Genomic DNA, 26,136 nt, shown 5'->3' with positions numbered 1-26,136 from the left:
AAGGAGAACAAATGCGTTAGTGATCAGATTGGTTAGAATAGTTTATGTAGATATTGATTAAGTTAAATAGTTCGACATGTCCCATTTAATTTATCTCATATTATTATTATGTGATGCTTCAAAGTTTAAACAGACTAGGCACGCCACTATTAGCCGAACCTAAATTTTCAAAGTTCGTCATTTTGGTTAGGGGGTTGGTTCTTATAGCTGATTCGATCAGTATGATTTATTTGTTCAACTGAACAGATGGTTACCGGAATTTTTTTTTTTTTGTTTTCTTTTCTAAAAATTTTCAAACCAAAATACATTGAAATTTTTCTAAATCGGTAACTAAACCAAACGATAATCCAGTCAAACAAAATATTTGTAAGGACTAAGGATCATAACACACGTAACCAAAAGGAAAATATTCGAGAATCAAACCGAACCAAACCAAGTATTTATTTGGATAATTTTGGTAAATTTTTGTAAAAACCGATATTAATCAATTTAATTGAACAGTTTGATCCAAATTAACGGAAGCATGCCTAAACTAAACCAAACTCCTCCACCAATTTATATAATACAAATGATTTTTAAAATTTTTTAATACGAATAAACAGGGTGATCAAAAATATATATAAAAGATTAACGAAATAATTTTTGAAAAAAAAAAATAAATAATAAATAAGAATTTTCACTATTCCACTAATGAAATTAAAAGAAATTGTAACCAATGTTTTGTAAAGGAAAAAACATGCAAGAAAAATTGTAGAAACGAAAGAGGAAATATTAGCAAATGGGCATGGAGCACTCCACTAAATAGTTTACAGAGATATAAACCAACTCATCTAATTAATAGTTCCAACAACACCAAAAACATATGCCCCTCCTATTTACTTCATAGATGCACTCATCCAGCTTGGTGGCTCATGTTGGTGACCATTTTTGAAAAATATTTGAGGGATTAAAAAATATCTATACAAATTTTTAAAAAATTAGAAAAAGAAAAGTCTAAGTCGTAAATTTCTTCTACAATTTTTTATTCAACTATTCTATAAAATATAGATTAATCTCGGAAAGCAAAAGTAATATGTTATAATATATTTTGTTATCATTGTCAAGTTTCTAAAATTTTGGCAAAAAAATATCAAATCCAAGTCTGAATAGTTTGAAATCTATCTTTCTAGTTTTGAGAATTTAACATAGGTAAACTGTACAGTTTTTTTTTATAGAATAACTTTAAGAGATGAATGGAAAATTTGTATATCTTTGAATTTGTAGATTTCATTTGTAATTTTTAGAGATAAATGGTAAATTTGTAAGAAAAAAATGGTAGTAGTTTGTTTGTAGAGGATGCCAAGAAAATAGTCTAAGAAGGTAGGCTTTAACATTAAGAGAAAAGTCAAGTAAGGTTGGCCAAAAATTAGTGAACAAGTCGAATCAGTTCCAAGAGAATGATTTATAAAATACCATTCTAATTAACTAAGTAACTAAGTAACTCATTCATCTATCATCTTCCCACTATTTCAAACAAATAAACTCAATATCCCACAGTGAAATCATAAATGATGACTAGCTCCGATCAATCTCCATCGCACAACGTCTTTGTCTACGGCAGTTTCCAAGAACCAGCCGTCGTAGGTCTGATCCTTGAATGCACTCCGATCATCGTCTCCGCTCAACTCCACGGCTAGTACGTCAACCTTTCTCCGGTTCTTATCTTCCTTTGTTTACTTCAAGTTTCTTCAAGGATTGTTAAAATCTGATTTATGGAGTTTTTGGCAGTCACTTGTATAGACTCAAGGGTCGTTTGCATCCATGCATATCTCCTTGTGAGAATGGTGTAGTCAACGGAAAGGTTTTTTATTTTTCATCTCCTTCTTTTACAAGAACTTAAGGGTTTGAGTCAAGAAATTGGGATTTTAGATCACAACACCTGAAAAAATGGTTTTGATGTTTTGTTGTAGATACTAACTGGATTAACAGATGCTCACTTAGAGAATTTAGGTATGATTGAAGGAGATGATTATGTGACGAAGACTGTTGAAGTTGTTTTGACTGTAAGTTTCTAGCTACTTTAATCATCCTTGGAATTGTGTTACTATATGATGATCTTGAGATTGCTTAAAGATTTTAATTTTTTTTTTTTTTAATTCCTGATTTGATTTAGGACACTTGTGAAAAGATGAATGCGAAAACATGTGTATGGGCAAACAAGGATGATCCTGACATGTATGGAGAATGGGATTTTGAGGTTCTTTTTACAACTTGCTTCATCAAAATTTAATGATTTTTATATAGCTTTATTGCATAATGGGTTTGTTTGGTAGGAATGGAAGCGGCTTCATATGGAGAAATTCATAGAGGCTTCCAAGAAGTTCATGGAATGGAAGAAGAATCCGGATGGGAGAAGTAGAGAAGAGTTTGAGAAGTTTGTATAGGCAGATCCTTCGGCTTCGGCTTGAAGAATTTGTGTGACTTTTATCTCATCTTATGTGTATTTTTGTTTCCCATCTACTAGATATGTAGCAACTACTCTCATTTACTGCAAATATATCAGTCTCATTACAAAAGACAATAAGAGGCTTTGTTAGTTGGGAGCACAAAGAATATGTGTATCTTATATATTTGTTTGTGAACATTGTTGTATGAAAGCATGGTGTTGTATTATCATTTCCTAAATGTCAATTGAGATAAAAGCATTTTTGTGTTTAGTGTTATACTGTACTCAGACAAATCACAATGCCTTTTATTGTCTCATTAATTACATCTACTTAAATAGTCATGAACTAATTTGTCTGTTGGTTGGAATAAAGTATACAATTAAACTGAGCATCTTTGTTCACGTAATTTCCAACGATTGATACATTTTTTAAGTCTAGTGTAAAAAGAGCGAAAACGTTTCAGGGATTAAATGAAGTACAAGTTTATTTGTCCCAACGACAACACCACTTGTGCAAATTCTTCATAGTTTGTGGGATGTATATATGTTAAATATCTATATTGTAGAGACATATGATTTAAATTTTATTTATAATACTATGAGAAAGAGAAATACAGAATTTTCGCTATTCCACAGGACCAAAATGAAAAAAAAAAATAAACATGCAAAAATTAATTGGCTATTGCTTTTCTGAATTTGTTTAGTCTCAAAAAATTTTCAACTCTATTGTAACTTTGTTTTTATCTTTCTTTTTGCCAAGGTTGCTCTTCTGTAAGTGTCACTCTTTTGTAAAGCTTTAAACATCATTATTAATGATATTTAAAAAATCAATTATTTACAAAGAAAAAGTGACAAACAAAGAAATATTGTTGAAACAAAGTGGTGTAAGTCATCAATTTTTTTTTTAAAAATTCCTCTATTATAGAAAATATAGAATTTCGTAAATAAAGTGAAAAAAAAATTGTTATCATCTTCAATTTTGTCAATTTTGACAAATAATAATCAAATGGAAGTTTTAAACAATTTTATAAGTCTATTTTTGTTTAATTTTCAAACTTCAGTGTTAGGTAACCGTACAGATTTTTTCTAGGAGAATTTTATGAGTTTAACTATCTTGAATTTGTAGAATTTTATGAATTTCTTTTATGACAAAAGAGTCAAAAAGTTAGGCTTATGTCATTAAGACATTAAGACAAAACTCAAGTAAGGTTGGCTTTAGTCAAGAGAATATAAAAGTACGACACTACCTAAGTAAACTCATTCAGCTACCATCTTCCTCTGTTTCAAACAAACTAAGTGAAATCAGAAAGATGACTAGCTCCGATCAATCGCCATCGCACAACGTCTTCGTCTACGGCAGTTTCCAAGAACCAGCCGTCGTAGGTCTTATCCTCGAGTGCACTCCGATCATCGTCTCCGCTCAACTCCACGGCTAGTACGTCAACCTTCTCCGATTCTAATCTTTCTTTGTTTTCTCCAAGATTGGTTAAAATCTGATTTATGGGTTTTGTGCAGTCACTTGTATAGACTCAAAGGTCGTTTGCATCCATGTATATCTCCTTGTGAGAATGGAGTAATCAATGGAAAGGTTTATGATTTTTCATCTCCTTCTTTTTCAAGAACTGAGGGCTTTTGATCACAAAACTTGAAGAAAATGGTTTTGATGTTTTGGTATGCAGATATTAACTGGATTAACAGATGCTCAGTTAGAGAATTTAGATATGATTGAAGGAGATGATTATGTGAGGAAGACTGCCCAAGTTGTTTTGACTGTAAGTTTCCACTTGTAATTGTGTTTCCTTTGATGATCTTGAGAATATTGCTTAAAGATTTAAGTTTTTTTTGTTTTTTTTAATTCTTGATTTTGGATTCAGGACACTTGTAAGAAGATGGATGTGGAAACATATGTATGGGCAAACAAGGATGATCCTGATATGTATGGGGAATGGGATTTTGAGGTTGAAACCAAACTTCTTGCTTCATCAAAAGTTAATAAGGTGTTGTTTTAAGGTTATATTGCTTAATGGTTTTGGTGAAATGTTGTGTGTGGGTTTGTTTGGTAGGAATGGAAGCAGCTTCATATGGAGAAATTCATAGAGGCGTCAAAGAAGTTTATGGAATGGAAGAAGAATCCGGATGGGAGAAGTAGGGAAGAGTTTGAGAAGTTTGTACTCGCAGATCCTCCCACCGCGGCTTGAAGAATCAAGAATCTTATCTTTTATGTGTTGTTTACCATCTATATGTATATGTAGTGATCAGTTTCATTTACTGCAAAAATAAATCAGTCTCATAATAAAGTTAATAAGAGGCTTTGTGAGCATAAAGAAGATGTTTTGTATCTTATATCTGAAATACATAATGGATCAAACGATATGGCTTTCAAGTGCATGAGAAGCTTTTCATCAGTCTGTCGACAAAACTAACTCTGGAAACTCGTTCTTCACTCCCTGTAACAATATTCTTCAATCTAACAACACCGCCTTTGAGTTCTTTTTGTCCCTAAATCACCATCCAAGGAATTCCAGATTCCCTGGCCAGCTTGAAATGCTTTTCTTGTCTTTTGTTCACAAGGAACTCTGCTTTTATATTAGCATCCCAAAGCTGATTTACCAACTCTGCAGCTTCAGCTAGCTCATTTTCCACCATGACGCTAACCAGCACTTGTGTCTCTGTTGATCGAACCACCTGCTTTGTGCCAGAGTTCCACTAGTGTCATTATTTACAAGACAAAACAAAACATGTCAAAAGCATAAACACATATCAAAGTCCCAAAGTTTATACCTCCTTGTGAAGCTCTTCCAATATCGTAAACACCCTCTCAATACCGAGACTCACACCAACTGCTGGAACTTGCCTTGTCCCAAACATTCCAATAAGGTTATCATATCGCCCACCAGCCCCGATTGATCCGACCTTTAAGAAACATCAAAAACTTTCTTTGTTAGACTGTTCATCCCACCCAGAAAAAAAAAAAAAAAAAAAAAAAAAGAATAAAGAAACCTGTAACAACATACGTACCTCAGCTCCTTTGCAGACGGCTTCAAAGATGAAGCCGGTGTAGTAATCAAGACCTCTCGCAAGACTCAGATCAAAGACTATTCTATTGATGCAATTCGATCTTTCAAGTGCTTCAAACAGAATACTCAAATCTTCAAGTGCTTCTTTTGATGTTTTATTACTTAACAGCTCACTCCCTTCTTGTCTTAGTTTCGACAACAGTTCCATAGGTTGTCCTCTTTCCTTGACAAAAGTACCAATTCTGTCTGCTGTCTCTGAAGACAAACCCTTCTCTTCCACCATTTCTTTCTTCACTTTCTCAAACGACTGCTTGTCTAACTTGTCGATACTCGAACATATGGTTCTGTACTTCTCCTGCGGTACTCCACAAAGCTCCAAGATACCGTCAAGAAGCTTCCTGTGACTCAGCTTCACCTCATAATCTCCAATTTGTAGTTCATCAAGAAGTTCAGTCAAGATCTTTACAACCTCGAAATCAGGTGCCATTCGTTCATAAAGACTGGCGATATCGAGATCGCATTGATAGAACTCTCGATATCTTCCTTTAGATGGGTTATCCCTTCGGTATACTTTAGCTATTTGGTATCTTTTGAATGATGTGATACCATTCATAGCCACATAGCGTGAAAATGGTACAGTTAAATCATATCTTAATGAACAGAGCTCTCCTCCCTGCAGATATATTATAAAACGAGCATTGAGGGCTAAGAACAACAAGCATAGTCTGAGTTAGCTATATATATATATATATATACCTGGTCAGCAATATCATAAATCAGCTTGGAGTCTTCTCCGTACTTTTGCGTAAGTGTCTCTCTTAATTCGAAAACAGGTGTATCAAGTGAGGTAGCACCATGCCTCTTGAATACATTTTGTACAATTGAAAACGCTTTTTCTCGTACTGCCATCTGCTCTCTTGCAAAATCACGTGTTCCCTGTAATGAATCAAAACATTTAAGTAAGGAAACTGATGTAACATCTAGTGACATGTAATGAGGAGGATTACATATTTACTACGTACCTTGGGGAGTTTTGGAAGTCTCCTAACTTGGTTACTTTGTACAATCTCGTTTATTTTAGCCGAGAAGCAAGCAAAGGAAGGATCCTCCGGGTTCAAAAGAGACACCACTTTCTCCACCTCCACCGATGCCTCAACCAGATCACTATCTTCACTGAACAATCTTTCCTTGATAAACTGGACAAGTATGCGTGTCCCTTTACCAAGGACAGGTTTTGTCTTCTCCTCGCCGTGAAGGGCAAAGAAAGCAGCCACAGCTTCGAAACCTAGAATACTACACAAAACTCCAAGAGACTCATGCACAAGGCGAGCAAATTTGACGTATTGTCCACGAAAAAGAGCAGTGTATGCTTCTTGGTGAGCATTCTGGTAGTCAGAAGAGCACTTTCCTCCCAAAGTCGATAAGACCTTCCTCAGATCATCGTTTACAATAGACTCAAAAGAAAGATTCAAGCGTGACATCGAACATTCTCTTAAGTAGTTAATAACTACTGACAAAGACGACAATGATGTTACCAAAACCTCATCAGCTCCTGCAGTTTCCGGATTTCTTCACACCTTTGAGTCCTTTTATGTCAGCCCGCAAACTCTTCACAACGGAACGGAACTTCCCGTGGATTCTAGGGATTTTTGAAACCGCTTCGACTTGTTGTTTCCCAACGAGTTCAGATCCGTTTAGCAAAACCTTGAGGTCATTAGAAACTGCAATGGCGTCTTTGTCCCCACACCCGTCTCCTGAATCCAACGAGCTAAAAGACAACACATCAGCCTTTGTAGCCTCGCAGCTCAAAGCAGCAACCGCATCTACAATCCGGAAAAGGAGCCTACACTTTTCGTCGATCGCTGAACATATTCCCATCAATACATCATACAAATTCTCTCCTCCGACCAAGTTCTCCGGTAGAGAGAGAGAGCAACTTCCCTCTTTGCTCGCCATTTCTATGCACACACGAGGAAGAAGGAGAATAAAGAAGAAGAAAAACTGGCCGTTGTTTTATAAAACCCTAATACGAGATGGGAAAGGAAACGTTCCAGTTTTGAGACTTACCGACATGGGGCCAGAATATTTCTTTAAAACATTTGAGAGACCCCAAATTATAGCATCGGTTTAAGTTTGAAACATGTCGAAACGCAAACCAGCCTGACCAAAACAATAGAATATTTTTAATTGTAACCAATACATCACTTTATTTAATAGATTTGGATTTCATGATTGATTGGTTGAATTATTTATCGTTACTTATGTATAGATTTATTTTTTAGGTTAGGTTTAGAAATTTTTCTTTTTTTGAATTATAAATTTTCAGTAAATTTAGAATTGACATAGTTAATATTAATCCCATCATAAGAAAACCGAAAGTCACAAAACAAGGAATCCATTACAAGACAAGACAAGACATTACAATAATAAGTGGTTAAGGTAGAGACATGTCATCTGGTAGGACTAAGCAGAAGTTTTCTGACGAACTGCAAAGCTTTCAGGATTGATCGTAATGCTCTTCGTACAGTTATCTGTTTTGTAGATTCCCACCAATCTGTCTGCTAACTCAAACATGTTGTTCCTAAGACTGCACCATTTATTCATAGTATTAATTAGACCTCAAGAACTGACCTAACTTGAATAAGTCAAGAACTGATTGAACTAGAAGATTGGACTGACCTGATGATAATGAACTGAGCATCTTTAGTACGGTCTTTCACGTAATGTCCAACGATTGATACGTTTTTGAAGTCTGTTGTAAAACAAAAAGAGCGAAAACGTTTCAGGGTCAAATGAGCTTTTGGCAGATAAAGTATGACAGTGGGGTAATGGGAGGAGTTACCAAGAGCAGCGTCGATTTCGTCCATGACGTAAAGTGGAGTAGGCTTGTAGTGATGTAGTGCAAAGACTAGTGCGAGTGAGCTAAGTGTCTGTAAGTAAAAAGAGGTAGAGAAATTTTTAGGAGAGTTCACAGACAAACTGGTGGTTAATGTGTGTAAGATGTTTGTTTTTGTTAATGACCTTTTCACCACCGGACAAGTTTGCAATGTTCTTCCAGCTCTTCTTGGGAGGTCTGACACTGAAAACCACACCTTCTGAGAAAGGGTCCAACGAGTCTACCAGCTCCAGCTCTGCATCACCTCCGAGAGTGATCATCTGCAAAATCATATTTGTCTAATTTATTAGGGATAAAGATAAAATGTATAAGATTAGGCAAAGAAAAAAGGATTATGTTATAGTAAGATTTGAAAAGCAGCATTCATAACTTTTAAAAACCTTTCTAGATATTTTACACCATATTGTTATTCGCCAAGCTTTAGGAGTTGTAAACAATGTTCAAAAGGTAAACTAACCTGATACATTTCTTTGAGCTTTAAGGATATTGTGTTAAATCCTGCCATAAACTCATCCAACCTGAAAGGAATTTGTAGTCATCCAAGTTTAGATTCGCTTCATGACACCGAGAACAAAAGGGAAACACATATATATACAGAGAAAACTAGAGGTGTGGGATACCTTCTCTTTCTCAATTCATCATACTGCTTCCTTGTGTCATCACGCTCTTGGGTCACAGAGTTAAGTTCTTCTACCCGTCCATTGTAAAGTTCCACTTTGCTCCGGTACCTTTAAGTAATTATAGCAAACAATCAAGAAAGCTAGAGAAACATGTGTAAATCGAAGTAAGGAAGAAACAACAACTAAATTCTTACTCGGCGATCGAGTCAAGATTTGGATTCAACTCTTTTAGCTGAGCCTCCAGTAAGGCAACCATTTCAAGAGCCCTTTTCAAATCACAAGCTTCATTCAAATTATTATCCATCAATGTTGCTTGGAGCTTGTCCGGATCAACAAGATCTTTCTGAATTCTGCAATATAGAATGACAAATTTTAGATGTGAATGAGGTAATCATATAATGAAGGGTTTACCATACATACTGTTCCATATGCTTTGTGAGTGCAATCTGCAAGTCATTGAGTTTCCTCTTGTAGCCCTTCTCTCTCATTTCTAATTCATTGTATTTCTTTTTCATATCTTGGACTTTGAATTCTGCATCTACCTGTATTCAACTAGAGTTTAGAGGATGAAAACAACACAAAGAAATACAGTAACCAGCAAGAAAGAAATTGATTTGGTAGTTTGTTACCCTAGATGCCTTCAACTCATCCACAGACTTTTTCAGATTCTCATAGTTGGACCTTGATTCAGTCAGAATGTCTTTATGCTCGTCAATCAACTAAAAGAAAGGACAGATCAGTGAATTTTATCCAAAATTCCAAATAGTATCTAGATAATTCATGATTGAGATAAGAACTGTTAAAACCTTCTGTGTTTCTTTGTATGTCTCTTGGATTGCGAATGCTTTCTGTTCTATAGTTTTGAAAGTCACATGCAACTTTTCCTTCTCACCCTCTAGCCTCTCTTTTTCTCGAGTCGCCTCTTCAATCCCCTTTGTCAACTTCTTTATCAGTTTCTGGTTTGTTTCTATTTGAACATTACACCGGTTGATCTCTGTATTATTTTTGTCGATATCCTAAACATGAGTAACATAAATTAGGACAAACTTAATTGTGAGATTACTAACAGCATGCTAAGAGAAAAAGCAAACTTACAGTCTGAATCTTCTCAACCTTTGCCTTTTGTCCTTTTAATTTCTCACCACCAGCGTTCTCTATGTTGGTTTGCAGCTCCAAAGCCTAAAATAAGAAACCTCATCAAGTTTAAATGCAGTAGTTCTATATTACAATGGAACAACTCCATAGATTTTGCATCTACTGATCTCAGCTCCCAAAGGAAAAAGCAGTCAATTTTTTTATAAACATGGCTGGTTAGACAAAAAAACAATTACTGATGCTACGCACATTATCCTTCAGCTGTTTAGAACCCTTCTCAAGGTTTTCAATCTCCTTTTCTTCTTTGAAGATGATTTTCTTAAGCTCTTTAAGCCTATCGATCTCATCTGTCTTTGGCTGAGATGCAGTTTCCAGGGAAGCTAGTTGTTTTTCGAGATAGTTCTGCTCTGAATTGAGACTTTCAATCTAAAGATGAAAGAAAGAAACAATTGATTACATTTAAGGCAACTTGATCACATATCTCAATAATAGGGAGGACGATACTGATAAATTCACAGAAGACAGTACCTCTCTTTGGCTTTTCGCCAGTTCCATCTCCAGGCGAGAGACTTCGTTTTCTGCAGCTCGATATTGTCTCACAGCATTGCCAATCTTTTCGCGGATGTTGCTTAACATGTCAATAATTTTGGAGAGCTCATTTTCTGCATTAGAAACAGCTTCGCCAGACACACCAGTGGCTCGAATAGAGGTTCCCATTCTTCCCCCACGTGGCTTGCCTCCCCCTCCACTCATGGTACCAGATTTCTCAAAGAGAGCGCCATCAAGGGTCACGACTCTTCGAAATTCTCTGTTCCCACCATATGCAATACGTGTTGCCTAATAAGCAAGAAAATTTGTATCTATTAGCTCAGCTTTGGTTCCAAAGAAACTTTGTATTTTAAGAGATATTACCCATCTCGGGTTTCACTAGATTAGCTGAGTCCATAATTTACTAATGTCGGTAAATGAATTCTGTAGCTGAGTCAGCCTTGATGAGCAGTCACAAATATACCTGATCAAGATCCTTTGCCACAACAGTGTTTCCCAAGGCTGCATAGAATGCAAGTTTTATCCTTTCGTCCTTTACTCTGATCAGATCAAAGAGGCGTGGTACATCCTCGGGAGTTTTCACTTTCTCCTTCAGTTTATGTATATGATCTGTTTGTTTTTCCTGCAAAAACGAATATTGTAGAAGGATTATTCATTCTTTATCTGCACGAGCAATAACTAGAACCTACTTGGTGAAAGAATATAAAGCTTCAATTACAGTCCCCTTGAAGATTTACTAAAACCACTCCCTACTGCATTTCATTTGCTGATTCAAAATCCACCATAACACGTTCCCAACTTCCTAATTTGATAATATTTTACTACGACCAACTCAGAATCACAGATCTAAGGATCCCTGTATGATAATAGTTTACTAAGACCAACTCAGTCTGACAGATCTAAGGATCCTGTATTACAATTCTTCTGTTTCAGTTGGCATTTTTAATAAATTGGCCAGGCTAGTAATTCAAATCGTATAAACAGAAAGTGGTATGCAATACCAATATCATAAATGTTGCAACGCCAAGATTTCCCTTCCGCAGCAGCTCAACACATGCTTGTGCTGCAGAAGTTGTTTCCACAACAATGTAATCAAGGCCAGCGCATGCAGTTGATATGGCGACATCGTATTTTGCTGCATAGGACAGCCATGTCAGCGATTGTTAGCTTTAATGTATTTCTTTTAAAATCATTTAAACGACCAACTGTGGATTCACATCTTAAATCCATTTATCATGAAAGATATTGTCAGTTAAAATGTCACACCTCATACTACAAGGAGAAAATAATAGTTTGCAATATTAAAGGTGAGCAACGTATACACTGGATGATAGACCAATATACTCACCATCAATGGCACCTAAGTCCCCCATCCTTCCATATATTCCTTCAATTTGATTGTTCTCCTTTGCTCGTAAAACTGCCTTCAAAACATCACCCTGACTCTTCTCAGAATTCATTGCTGATTTGAGCTCAGTAACTTTTTCTCTGGCTGCCTGCTCCTGTGGAATAAGTGTCTCTTGTTCTTTAAGTGATTCCTGCAGAAGTTAAGATGCATACTCTCAGTTTCACAAGAACTACTACAAACTACAGTAATATCCTAATAAAAATACCTGCTCCACTTTCCGAGCTTCGATCGCTTCATGCTTCTTCTTCTCTATATCAGCTTTCCTAGAGGTAGTTGCTGCAGCTTTTTCTTCTTTTCTTGTTGATATATCAGAGAGCTGTTTCTGAGCATCTATGAAGGCTTTCAGAGCAGCTTCATGCTAGAATGACAAAGTGGTAATGATCAGCGAGAAAGCAACTCGATGAAGCATATAAAGATTTGATTATGGCAAACGAATTCTGTAAAGAAGCAGTTGGAGTAAGCTAATATAAACCTCTCTAGAAATTCTTTTTACTGCAAAAGTTCTCGACACCAAGCAAATTGTTATACCCATATGAGATGTACCTTCTTACTCAAAAGTTCACTTTCGGATAATGCAACATCAAGCTTTCCCCTGTGCACGATTAAATCTTTTTCCCAAGGTTCTAATTCAGCACGAATCTTTGTAAGCTCAGACCGGTAACCTTCAGTTTCAACTGTAACAAAATTGACAGAAATAATTAATTGAACAAGCTTACTCTTGAGCATGAAGCTAATCGTTATAGATGGACTAGCATGTTTAACAAGTTGCCAATTCCAAGTCCTTTTTACTGCAATGTTATTAAAGAAGCTGCCAGGGTAACAAGGACATCATTATTTAGGGCAAACGATCCTAAAGCATAACACACCTTTAGCTATCTCTTTGATTTCCTCCAATGCCTTCTCCTCATCTACCAAGACCCTCTGAAGCTTTGGTATATTTTCCTGAAGTTTCGGTATTAGATTTGTCGAGTCCTCAGACTCCTTTGTCATAACATCGATTTTGGATGAATCCTGCATAACAACACAGGTAAGGTATATGCACCCATGAAAAAGTTCAACCATCCTTCTATAACTATTATAACCTTCTCAAGTTTATCCTCAAGTTTCTTGATTTTTTGCTTCACATGCTTCAAGTCCTCCCTATGTTTTACGTCCTGCCTTTCAAACTCTTTAAACTTCTCCTTACAGTCTTTAAGTTCATTATCAAGAACCTAATCATTGCAAAGGAAGATAAGGTGATTAACCATTTGTTGAAACTTAGGAGAGAAAAAAATTGAATTTAGCCTTCTCGGCAATAAGCATGAGAGCAGAACACATCTGGACTTCAGACATACCTCTTGTCTCTTCTTATGTTTTTCATGCACAGAATTGAATTCTTTTAACTCATTTTCACTTTCGTCCATTTTCACTCTGAAACAGAAATATTACGATATTTGTTAGAAATGAGTTCATATAATTTCTTTTGATATTTTAAAGAAAATTGAGTAGTGCTTACCGCTCATCTTTCAGACTATTTTCCAAATTCTGCAAGCCTTCTCTCTGATCAGTAATTTTAGCTACAGTGTCGTCATATGCCATTTTTGTAGCCTTTTCTTGCCATTTGAGATGTGATAACTCTTTCAGCATGTAAGTCTCTGCCTCATCCTTCACACCCTGTTCCAAAATCACATTAGCATCATATACCACAAAACCGGGTCACATAAAGAACGGCAAACGTCAACAAACCTCTAAGTTGTCTCTTTCTTTCTCAGCTAGTTTCACCATTTGTACAACTCCAGACCGCTTTTCATTGAGCGTTTCAAGCCTTAAATTTCAGAGGCAGTTGCAATTATATTAATAGCATCCAACAAATCAGGAACCACTTGCATCAAAATCTGCCTAGTAAATTATGAACACATTCACGAAATGGCAAATATGTATACGCATTACGAAGAAAGCAGGTGATGTTGCATTTTCTATTCAAGGAATGTGACTCAAACACAATTCTTGGGCATGTGCAATTTAAAAGAAACTATAGAATGCATAGATCACTCACTGCTTATTTAATTCATCTATCTTCTCCACATATTTATTTGTTCCAATGATATCTTCGAGGTACTCAAGAAAACCTTCATCATGGGGACCTTGAGCTTTCGGCTTCATGAGTGATATCTGTTCTACCTCCCCCTGTCCACGTTCAAGAAACAATATTAGCGGGGGAAACACGTAAATTTCAACAATATGTAGGCTCTTTCTAAAAAAGTGAGAACCTGAAGAATCAAGAAACGGTTATTGTCAAGATCTACTCCTTTCCCCTTCAACTTTTTTGTAACTTCAGTGAAATTGCTCGACCTGTCATTAATATAATACTTGGACGAATTATCCCGGAATGCAACCCGAGTAATCATGAAATCACTTCCAGGAACAGTCTCATACGATCCATCTTCCTGTATTAATTCAAAATAACAATTCACATCACTACAAAGTCTTTTTCCAAAGTCAATGAAAACTACAGAGACAGGGAAGCTTTCCTAAAGAGCTACATCATACAGAAATGCAAGATATATTCATAACAATGTATCAAAATAAAAAAAGTTAAGCAAACAACAACTTTTTACCAAATCGATAATCTCTTCAAACTGTACAGAGACTCCAGCACTATCCAAGTTCTGGTGATTAGTTGAGTTGTGAATGAGCTCTGAAACTTTGTTCAGCCGCATCTGACATCAACAAAACATAAGATTACTCAATCAAAACTCAATCAAAAGAGCATAACTAAGATTAAAAATGCAAAAGAGTACTACTTACCTGCTTAGCTCGTTTCCCAAACACAAAAAGCATGGCATCTATCACATTACTCTTTCCACTCCCATTAGGTCCAACCACCGCAGAAAAACTCTGAAATTTCAACAACCCAGTTAACAAAACTTTCGAATTCAAGAAAAAGCGATAAAAACCCAAACCTAATCAGCTTCAATTTTGGAAAAATGAAATTGAGGAAATGTAAAAACCCTAACCTTGTGGAAAGGACCGACGCGTTGTTCACCAGCATAAGATTTGAAGTTCCTCATCACAAGCTCTTTGATGTAAAGCCTCGGCGTTCCAGATTTCTTCTGGTGGTTAGGCTCAGACTCTCCGTCGCCGCGAAACTCACCCCTTGGCTCATCTTCCTTCATAACCGCACCACCACTACTCTCTCAGTCTCTCTCTCTCACTGGTCAACTCGGTGTTGACTTGTGTTTCAGATCGCGAAATATGTCACCGGATTTGTCACTTCTTCAGTCGTCCGGTGACTCACTTTATTCGTCGGAGGGAGACGAAGAAGTTTCGCTTTTCAAAAACACACAAAAAAAAAAAAAAAAAAACGAAATTTGAATTTTTTTGGTTTTTGTTTTTTACTTTCTTTTGTCGTCGTCTCCTTTTTATTAATAAAAACCAAAAAATACAAAAGCTAAAAAAAACTAAAATGGGCCAAGGCCCAACATAAAAAGAAAACGAAAAGTCCAAGAAGGAGATACAGACTTGGGAAAGAAACTAGCATCACTAATGAAGTCACAGCCGACTCGAGAAACTCCAAAATCCAAAAACCGTTGTATTATTTTGATAGAGATGATTAGTTTAATTTTTTATAATAATAGTATAGTTTTTATGTAATCATTTTTCTTTCCTCTTTTGTTAAAAGGTTTTTCTTAGGCATGACCAAAAATAAACCGTAACCGTATTTCGGACCGTAATCACACCGTATCCTAACCGTAACCAGACCGTAATTGTATAAAATAGTTTAAAACCGTAACCGTTAACCGTAAATATATGGTTAAATTATATTAACCATAATCGTTAATTAACCGTAACCATATCAAAACCGTTGGTTAACCGCATATTTAAACCGTAATTTGTTAACCGTAACTGTTTAAAAACATAATAAAATATACTAATAATTATTTATTTAATATGAATCATAAGATATGAAAAATATGAGTACACTAAAAAACATATTAATTATAAATAAATCATATCAATTATATTATATCATCAAATAATATCAACCGTATCATATTTTATCAAATAACCGTAACCGTATATAACCGTAACCGTAACCGCTTCAACCGGAACCGTATTTGAGTGGTTAGTTCGTTAAGTAAAGAAATGACTTCCCAAGTAGTTCCCAAGTAGTTCCCCGTAACCGTTTAACTGTTTATTAAACGGTTATGGTTAAGTTTAAACAAAATTTTTAACCGTAACCGGTGGTTAATTAACCGTAACAGTGATAACTGTAACCGTGGTCATGCCTAGACATGAAACGTAACTATTTTCATGTCTTCATAAAAAGTTCTGTTTAAATAGATTCGAAAATGTATGGATGTGGAAAAATTTCGTGAAAATTTCCGAATTAAACCCAACATAGAAAACAAGTAAACAATAATATATTGGGAGATTCTCAAAAATAACACCAAAATAAGTTTTTTTTTCAAATGTAGCACAACATCTCTAAAATTCTAAAAATAGAAATATATTTCAAAATTAAATTCAAAATTCAAAATACTAAACCCTACTTCTCAAAACTATAACCTAAATATGAAATTGAGAACCCAAACCTAAAAAAAAAAATTCTAAAAATTAATTTTAAATATTTTAATGTGTTAAATAATGTTATTTTTGGAAATTTATGGAATGTGTGCTATAATTGTCCATAAAACTTGTTTTAGTGCTATTTTAGGGTATTACTCTAATATATTTGACTTTTATCATTTTGTAATAAGAGGGTTGCATTCAGAAAAAAAAAAAAAAATCATATACGTTTAGAATTTTAGATAAGTCGGATTTTTATAGAATACATCAACATTTACTTAGGTTTTTTAACTGAGATTTTTTAAGAAAATGAAGACAGTATTATGAGTATACTAATATCACATAAAGTGAGATCTCTAATATTTTTTTTAGACACACATCATGGACAATCTGACTTATTGATATATGCTTAGATCTACTCTCTCAAATATTTTGGACCCATTACGATTTTTAAGTGTCCTAAACTATTACTTAAAAATGAATGACATATTGAATTATTCTTGTGGACTATATTCAGTTATTCACTCTCAAACTACTTCACATTTGTAATCGCAGGCTTCTACGTATATAGACAATACTATTATTTATTTATTTTAAAAAAGACTGAAAAGTGTTGGATAGAAAGGATCAATAATATTTTAAGACAATTCTTGGGTTCATCTCTAGGGGTTAACCACTTTTATTCACCCCTTTAAATTAATGAAACAAATCTTAATTAAGGAAATAAATTATGTAGATCAATCAATTTTAAAATTATTAATTTAAGGACAATTGTCAAAAGACCACAAAAATTGGTTTTTATTTCAAAAATACCACAATTTAGTTTTTTTCCAAAACTACCACATAATTGAATTAAAATTCTAATACTAAAAACTAATCCCTAAATTCTAAATACTAAACCCTACCCCTAAAAACTATACCCTAAAACTAAATGTGTCAACCCAAACCTAAAAAAAAAATTTACATCTTTAAAAATAATTTTTTTTGTTTGTGGTAATTTTGGAAAAAAAAATTAGTTAAAGGAATTTCTTTTAATATAAATATTATATTACAGTTTTTAATTATTACATCTAAACCCTAACCATTTTTTATAAACTCAAACCGACATATAATTTTGTTTAATTATAAAATCTAAACCCTAACCACTTTTTTATAAACTCAAACTGACATATAATTTTGTTTAATTGTGAAATCTGAACCCAAAAAATTCTTTTATAAACCCAAACCGACATATAATTTCGTTTAATTGTAAAATCTAAACCTTAAACACTCTTTTGTAAACCCAAACAGACATATAATTTTGTTTAATTATAAAATCTAAATCCTAACTATTCTTTATAATCCCAAACCGATGTAAAAATTTTAAAATTACAAATTTAAACTATAATCCTCTTTTATAACCCAAACCGACATAATTTCATTAATAAAAGATCTACATAATTTGTTTCCTTAATGTGTATTGTCTAAATTCTTTTATATTAAGAAAAAGTAGATGAAGTTTCGCTTATAGTTTTTTTTTAGATCAAAATCGAATATAAAATATGAAAAATTCTTGGGTTCACCCCTAGGAGTGAACAACTCTCATTCACCCCATCTTAATTAACCAATCAGAATACAACAATATGCCATGTCATATCATATTAAAAAAATAAAATCAAAATTAAAATAAAAGACAATACAAATTAAGGAAACAAATTATGTAGATCTTTTATTAAGGAAATTATGTCGGTTTGGGTTATAAAAGATAATTATAGTTTAAATTTGTAATTTTAAAATTTTTCTATCGGTTTGGGTTTATAAAGAATGATTAGGATTTAGATTTTATAATTAAACAAAATTATATGTCTGTTTGGGTTTATAAAAGAGTGGTTAGAGTTAAGATTTTACAATTAAATGAAATTATATGTCGATTTGGGTTTACAAAAGAGTGCTTAAGAATTTGGATTTTACAATTAAACAAAATTATATGTCGGTTTGGGTTTATAGAAGAATGTTTAGGGTGTAGATTTTATAATTAAACAAAACTATATGTCGGTTTGGGTTTATAAAAGAGTTGTTAGGGTTTAGATTTTACAATTAAACAAAATTATATGTCAGGTTGGGTTTATAAAAAATAGTTAGGGTTTAGATGTAATAATTAAAAATTGTTATATAATATTTAAATTAATAATTTTAAAATTGATTGATCTATATAATTTATTTCCTTAATTAAGATTTTTTCCTTAATTTAAAAAGGTGAATAAGAGTGGGTTGGGTGAACCCAAGAATTGTTTAAGAATTTATATATCCTAAGTGAATGGTTTTATATATGTATTGAAATACCTGCAATGAAGAATTGTAGGGATTAAATCATAAGTGTTTACTCAAGCTGTTTATGGAAGGGGTTTCGATTACACCTAACATAGGACACATTGTGCCCGACAAAACAGACAATTATTTGAAGTGATTTTAAAGCCCAAACAACTCATGCATGTGTTCTTCCAACAACTCATCAGATCCCAGCCCTTAACTTTACTATATTTCAATATTTGCCCAATTTTAACTTAAATATATTAATTTTGGCCCCTAAATATGCTCATGACACAAAAAGAATAGTGGCTAGCTCTCTTACAATATTCCATTCTTTTTTTTCTTCTCTTTACCGATTTGAAAACCCACCTCATGTTTTCACACAAAGCTCAATTCGAAAGAATGAAAGTTTGAAATTGTACGATACTTTGGTGTGCATTATATTCTGAAATTCCTTTTGATGTGACTAGAGGATAAAAAGCCATTTGACACACAAGATAAATAAATGGGCATTGGTGGTTAATTTTCTCCATAATTATAGAAAATCATATTCTAATTAATCTACATTTTATATATATGTGCATTTGCAAATACATTTTCTGAAAAGATTAGTATGCCACCAAGCTATATGAGTATTATATAAGTGGTAACAGTAGAAGTATGACATTGGTGGTGTGGTGAAAAACAAAAATTGGACCCACTGAAGATTTTGTAGTCCAATTCTTGGGTCATTGATACTTGTTCTATAAAAGGGGCCACATCTGATCCCACTAAACGTTGTACTGATCTCTCATCTATGTCAATAATTTCTCAAATCTGAAAATAGTATTCTCTGTGGTCCATATCAATTGTTTTTATAGGATTGTTTTCTTTTGTTTGAAGTTAAGTGTCCATTTTGATTTTGATGAAAGTTTTGCCAAAAGAGTACCTTATGGATACTCTTAATCATGAATAGGTGTTACAGATTATTTTATGATCTTGGATGAGCGGTTAAGAGTTACTGGTGAATTTGATTCAGTAAACACGGGAATGACCATCTTATAAAGTAATGTGTATGTGAGAACTATGATCGGGTATATATGAAAGCGATCGGGTCGATCGATAGAGTTTTATTCATGTTTTCAATGTTACATATATACTTACATACATTATGCTAATGTGCTACATATTTTGACTGTACAAAAAAAAATAATAATAAATGAAAAAAAAAAGTCTCTTAACACTTGTAAGTTTTTGTTTTTTTTTGCTTTTTTTTTATTTGTCAAACTTAACACTTGTAAGTAACAACCCATAAAATTATTTTATTTTCTGGACATTAAAACTTTTGAAATCTAAATTCCGATAGATAAAAGAAAGAAAAAACATTTTGCTGCACTCCTGTGTTAGATAATCAATGACTTTGGAAAGAAGTCATAGACCATATAAATCAATGCTGTAAAAAAACTATTACATCCAATCTATAAATTCTTTGTATTTAATATCCTCTGTTTACTTTCGCGCTGAACTGAAGAACCGTAGAAAAGGGTTTTGTTTTGTGCCAATTTGCTCACTTTCGTAAATTGAGTTGTTAATACTTAATGAACACAAACATGATATTTATCCATATGACTTTATTAAATAAGTATATATTTAGATAAGAACGAAATTTACGCAAAAAAATAACATAAGTTAACGTAAGGAATAAGGATACAAACAAAGTAAAAAATGTTGTCTTTGACACGTTTACAGTAAGCTAGTTAGGGTTTACATTGTCATTTTAATCCCATTTTTAGGTCTTAGGACCACATGCTTATGCTTGCAAGCAAAATAAAAAGCCAACAAAACTTTATCTTTATTATGGACCAACCATGCAATTCATGATTCTCTATGCCCAAGAAAAAATAAAAGAAGATCCTCGTTTTTATGTTCAGTCTTTATCATCTTTTTCCAAATTTTAAACTAAACCAATTTCTTTTGGCTGATAATTAATACTCCAATATCACTCGGTCAACTTGTGAGCTGTAATAGCATTAATTGTTTGCTTATCAACCAGGTTTTGAGTTATACTTTCCCCCGGGAAATAAAGATCATAAACCATTATTGTGATTTATGAAAATATTTCGGAAAAATTAGTAGAAAGCTTTTGGGTTTTGACTTTGAATAATATGATTCTCCCAAGAACGTTTTAATTTACGTGGCGAGCTTAAAAGTATAAGGGTGATGCCTTGGGGTGACACGCGAAGTTTTCATATACGTGTCACTTTTCAAATCTTTAGCGTGTTAATTATGATTACGTAGTTTTGTTGACAAGTTCTTTTATAAACTTAAGAAGACCATATTTATCGTCATTGATAATCATCAGTTTTTGAATTATTGTTATTTAATTTAGAACAGTTTTGGTCGTGTCTGGTGGATTAGTGACAAGAACCGCACAGAAGGTTAAAGTCTAACAACACGGCTCGTGGAGTTGATCGTAAATATTGCTGACTCGCGAGGGCATATGAGTCAGATAACAAGAAATATTGAGGAAACCAAAGTACGGTTTCGTGGAGTTGCGTCGTTACGAACTGAACTGGTGTCGTTAAGTAAAGCAAAAATGTTCGGACAATAAGACGTGAATATATCGTGTTGGTCGTTGTTAAATCCCCACAAAAAAAACTCGTGTTTATAAATTACAACTATGCGTAGAAATGGTAATCAAAATTACTATTATGGATTTATGTATTTTAGGATAGACAATTTACGATGAACTTGCTAAAACATACGAAGAAAAACACGGGATCAATCTATTTGATTGTCTTTAACCTGAAACTATAATTACTGTATTCTGACCTAATAAGTGAAATATAGTAAAAGATTGTAGGACAAGTAAAAAGTAAGAATTTGATTCCCAAAAAAAAAAGGTAAAAAGGTAAGAAAAATCGAATTGAAATTCGAAGGGACTAATTAAGTAGAACGAAGTTTTAAATGATAGTCATCACACCACCAAGACAATTCCGAAATTGTAGCCTCAAGGCTCAAGCACCCGATTATTCATGTTTTTATTTGGCTATGAGTGTGACATACATTTCTGAATTATATGGTGGTAGGGTACATATCGTATTATGGTAAACACATTACATAAATATTATTATATCTATCGTTTCGCTCTTCTTTGTATTTCCTATTATATATGAAAATAATTCTCGCGCACTTTTATGTATGTGAAGATCACATTTGTGAGGGTGGACGATGAAAAAGAGGAAAGAATCACGAAAGGTGGTCCTTGTGTACACAAATGGTATATGTGCCCTTGAGAATGGGTTAAAATAGCTAGTAATATATGAATGCGGTCCATTGCGCCCGCCACTACAACTTGTCAAAACCTTATATCACTAATTTGTTCCGGGTCAATTCGGTGATGATTTTATTTATTATTTGTTAACGACGAAACTCACGACTTGCATTATCAAATTCTCCCAAATTGCGAAGTGATTTCACAAAATCTTGTATAATACGAGAAAGTGACACCTTGACATGTTATTTATCTAATATCTGTCTTATTTTATTATTTAGATTTAATTAACTAAATTCATTTGTACTTTACACCTAAGTAACTACTGGTTCATAAAAAAAATTTCAACATTTCTTTTTTTCTATGTTATCATGTTTGTTGTTCGCATTAATGCTACGAAGAAAAAAATTATGTGAAAATGTTTGACAAATTTATTTATTCATTAGAGTGTTTATGTATGTCTTTCCTACTCTCCATAAACCGGTCCGGCAATTTTGAATGTCATATGCAATGTTTTTTTAAAACCCTTTGTAAATAAAATTATAAAAATAGTAATATAAAAAATTATTCCATATTGTAGTTCGTTTTGTTTGTTCACATTTTTCTTCGTTTTTTCTTTGTTTTTATGTTCATTTAAACATTTATAAGAAAATAAATATCATATTGCCTAATAACTCATTATTGTTTTAGAACTTCTCGAATATGGAACTTTTTTATTAGACTTACATATTTGTTTTCCGAAATTGAAGTTTACTTTAAATATCAGTAACAACAAGTTTAATTAACATTAATCTAATGCTCATTCACCAGCAATTCAAAAGATGAAATAAGTTTTTACATAAACCTAATAAAATTTCATCCGTAAATTGGATATATCTACATGATTAATATACTGTTTTCTTATATAAAACCTCTAAGTTTTTTCAAACTTATAAAAAAATCTAATAATAACTGAACTTATAATTTTTTCCCCGACATAAAAAACCTAAAATTTTTGGTCTAAAATATGCCCCAAACAAATTTATGCCCTAATCCTTTGCTTCACTTGCTTGGCCTTTGGGTCGGGCCTTGAACCATGTTTTATTTTTACTTTAGGTTGTCGTGTTTGTTGGTTGTGTTAATATTACTACATCATAAAAAAAATGAACTATCATGATTTAATAAGTTGAACATGTTAGGTTTTGTTCCTTTCTTATATTTTAGAATCTCTATTTTTTTTCCCTTTTGGGCATTTATGTGGTAAAGCAACTTTTTCTTATTGGACGATGCATATGAGTCTTTCCATTGTAAATTTAGTTTCTTATTATTCTTCATCTTTTAAGAAAAAAAAACGTATTTTAAACTATTATAAAAATGGAATATTGTATGTTACTATCATATGCTTAAAAAACTATGTTGTTAAGTTTGTAATGTCTTTTTATCTCATGGTCTAAAATATGCCCCAGAAAAATTGATGCAATAATCTTTGGCTTCACTTGCTTGGTCTTTGGGTTGGGCCTTGAACCATTTTTAATTTTTACTTCAGGTTGTCATGTTTGTTGGTTGTATTAATATTACTACATCATGAAAAAAGGAACTATCACGATTTAATAAGTTGAACATGTTAGGTTTTGTTCCTTTCTTATATTTTAGAATCTCTATTTTTTCCCTTTTGGGCATTCATGTGGTAAAGCAACTTCTTCTTATTGGACGATATATATGAGTCTTTCCATTGTAAATTTAGTTTCTTATTATTCTTCATCTTTTAAGAAAAAAACGTATTTTAAACTATTATAAAAAGGAATATTGTATGTTACTATCATATGCTTAAAAAACTAAGTTGTTAAACTTGTAATGTCTTTTTATCTCATGGTACGATATGAGTTGCAAATTTCTATACTATATCTGATTAATTTGACTTCTATAGTGAGTAGTATATGCTGATTGTACATAGGTATCATATATTTTAGGAATCTTAGTATCAAATACCGCATTATTAAAAATACCTCTTTTCCTATGTCACTTTTCAATAATACCTTTTGATGTTGTTCATTTTCAAAAATACTCATTTTCTATGTATAAAATGACTAAATTCTAAATTTTAAACTCCAAATACCAAACCCTACCCATAAAAAATATATCATAAACGTAAAATAGAGAACCCAGAACTTAAAAAAAATTCTTCAAATTAATTTAACATACTGTAATTTGTGTAAAAGATGGCAAAAATGAAAATATTCGAAAGATTATTTTTGAAAAAGGTATCTCAAAAATGATAATTCTAACAAATTTTCATATTAGAAAGATGTTCCAAAATTTCTCGACATTAAAAAAATAATATTATATCATGAGAAATGAGTTTCTCACCAATACACATGCTCTAATATGTATGAAAAAGCTAGAGGGGAAAAAACCATAAACACTCTACTATGTAATCAAAAGTATCTCCATGTGTTGAAATACTCTAATACTATATAAAATGAAAACTCACATAGCATCAAACAAATGAACCCAAAAAAATTAATCTGATCAGTATATTTTTAAAATCACAAAAATAACTATTACTGAGTAAACAAATAAAAACTAATAATCTCTAAATTCTTGAAATTGAACAACAATGTAAGTTAAATCCGTGTGTAACACGGGATGACTTCTAGTTATGTATATAGTAAACATGGATGCACAAGTTTTGCTTGTTAATTGTTATCACCAGCTTTTTCGAATTTTAGGGACATGGAGCAAGGCGTAAAAACGTTTCTCTAAATTCGATTTCTGTTAGAAAAAAAAACACACACACATACACATGTAGGTTAGAAACTGTTTGTGTTGCTGGATGGTTTTGGTGTTTGGCTTTTGCAAAAGAAATAGAATAATTATTAAGACCATGTTTACTGGTCGTTGCTTCCCCAAATTTTTTTATTAAAACTAATAAAAAAATACAAAAAGGAGAGAGAAAGTGAGAAAACCGTTACTGAAGTTACTCAATGTAGATTCATTTTTTAGACTTTTTATACATATGTCAGTTTCTTATTAGTTATATATTAAAATATATATATATTTTTTTGAGCAATGGTGAATCTGTTTTCCGCTGGTGATGCTCTTATGGTCTGGTGACAGGGTCCAGTTGACAATCCGTCGGACCAAACTTTTTCTATTGGACAGTTGATTGGTTTAAGTTGGTTGTCGTTAAGTCATGCTCTAATCTTAAGTCATTAAAAGATAAACCGGGTCATCCAATGTTATCCAAAAAAGGAAACGTTAAGATTGTTGTAAAAAAAAAAACGTCAAGATTGACCAATATAAATACAAAAAAAAAATACTAACCAATAATCAAAACCAATTCAACTAATTTTATTCCAATATCGTCACATCGATAACTCACTTGTTTGGCAAATACTTACATATGGGGAACTTTGAGTTTCTGGTCCCAAAACTCAATTTTTTTATGGAGAAGCATGATTTAAGTATTTAAATAAATTAATTATGGATCAAAACTCCAAAACTATTTTATCACCAAAAATTATCATTAACATTTCATATGTATTTTTACTTCCTACAATAATATGTTTCTACCAATATTACTAAAATGAAAATATAAAATTTGAGAGATTAATTTATAGCTAAAAAAATTAAGAGACCCTAAAATAAAGTGATTTAAAATAAGAGTACTATTTATAAGTCCATTTTAGAGTTGGAAATGAATTATCGGGTAAATGTTTCCTTTCAAAAAATGTTTTGAGTATGATTATATATTATCTTTGCCATATATTATTTTACGCTTTAAATATGTAGAAAATAGTAATTGATGTTCATAGTTTTACTGATCCACCTTGGAGAGTTTTTGGGGACGAGGAGAACATGATCACATTTCCGGATTCGAGTCCTACTAGAAGAAAGTGATTCATTATGTGGTGCTATAATTCTTCAGACAGAAGATAAACAATAAAGAATACGTAGTCCCCTAGACCCCAACAATGACATACATCTCATTCTCGTGCAGGCACCATGTCAATATACAATAAATATATTTTAAGCACCGAATACGTATATCTACCAT

At 32.8% G+C, this 26,136-nt stretch overlaps 3 protein-coding genes and 1 pseudogene across 5 annotated transcripts; 2 read left to right on the top strand and 2 right to left on the bottom strand.

Annotated features, from left to right (window-relative positions):
- Positions 1-1,382: 1,382 nt before the first annotated feature.
- LOC104790535 (protein AIG2 A) lies at positions 1,383-2,696 on the top strand. The gene is made up of 5 exons (XM_087456303.1): positions 1,383-1,675; positions 1,768-1,840; positions 1,950-2,042; positions 2,153-2,236; positions 2,313-2,696. The coding sequence occupies exons 1-5, from the start codon at positions 1,548-1,550 to the stop codon at positions 2,421-2,423; spliced, it is 489 nt and encodes a 162-aa protein (XP_087312429.1). The 5' UTR covers positions 1,383-1,547; the 3' UTR covers positions 2,424-2,696.
- An 853-nt stretch (positions 2,697-3,549) lies between these two features.
- Positions 3,550-4,813, top strand: LOC104710734 (protein AIG2 B-like). The gene is made up of 5 exons (XM_010427383.3): positions 3,550-3,860; positions 3,941-4,013; positions 4,105-4,197; positions 4,300-4,383; positions 4,489-4,813. The coding sequence occupies exons 1-5, from the start codon at positions 3,736-3,738 to the stop codon at positions 4,621-4,623; spliced, it is 510 nt and encodes a 169-aa protein (XP_010425685.3). The 5' UTR covers positions 3,550-3,735; the 3' UTR covers positions 4,624-4,813.
- LOC104698752 (histidine--tRNA ligase, cytoplasmic-like) lies at positions 4,487-7,398 on the bottom strand (annotated as a pseudogene). The gene is made up of 5 exons (XR_015560423.1): positions 6,465-7,398; positions 6,199-6,378; positions 5,444-6,115; positions 5,207-5,338; positions 4,487-5,110 (listed from the first exon to the last, which is right to left on the bottom strand). The product of XR_015560423.1 is annotated as a histidine--tRNA ligase, cytoplasmic-like (transcript).
- A 340-nt stretch (positions 7,399-7,738) lies between these two features.
- LOC104698751 (structural maintenance of chromosomes protein 4) lies at positions 7,739-15,408 on the bottom strand. Of its 2 annotated transcripts, none has more exons than XM_087456298.1 (28): positions 15,007-15,408; positions 14,798-14,887; positions 14,608-14,709; positions 14,260-14,436; positions 14,046-14,176; positions 13,736-13,814; positions 13,506-13,663; positions 13,345-13,420; positions 13,093-13,221; positions 12,877-13,021; positions 12,554-12,684; positions 12,216-12,368; positions 11,951-12,140; positions 11,604-11,737; positions 11,066-11,224; positions 10,582-10,890; positions 10,303-10,479; positions 10,054-10,137; positions 9,765-9,974; positions 9,588-9,677; positions 9,379-9,500; positions 9,153-9,308; positions 8,959-9,066; positions 8,796-8,856; positions 8,464-8,598; positions 8,285-8,372; positions 8,122-8,197; positions 7,739-8,029 (listed from the first exon to the last, which is right to left on the bottom strand). In XM_087456298.1, exons 1-28 carry the CDS (start codon positions 15,163-15,165, stop codon positions 7,906-7,908), a joined length of 3,753 nt encoding a protein of 1,250 aa, XP_087312424.1. In that variant the 5' UTR covers positions 15,166-15,408; the 3' UTR covers positions 7,739-7,905. The 2 variants fall into 2 exon arrangements, with proteins under 2 accessions (XP_087312424.1, XP_087312425.1); XM_087456299.1 differs by having other exon boundaries at positions 8,122-8,194.
- Between the last annotated feature and the right edge of the window lie 10,728 nt (positions 15,409-26,136).

The sequence above is a fragment of the Camelina sativa genome, chromosome 6 (genome assembly GCF_030686135.1).
Source record: "Camelina sativa cultivar CO46 ecotype springtype chromosome 6, ASM3068613v1".
In the NCBI taxonomy this organism is placed as follows: domain Eukaryota; kingdom Viridiplantae; phylum Streptophyta; class Magnoliopsida; order Brassicales; family Brassicaceae; genus Camelina; species Camelina sativa.
The sequence above is the reverse complement of the archived record's forward strand: the minus strand, read 5'-3'. Positions and strand labels throughout refer to the sequence as shown.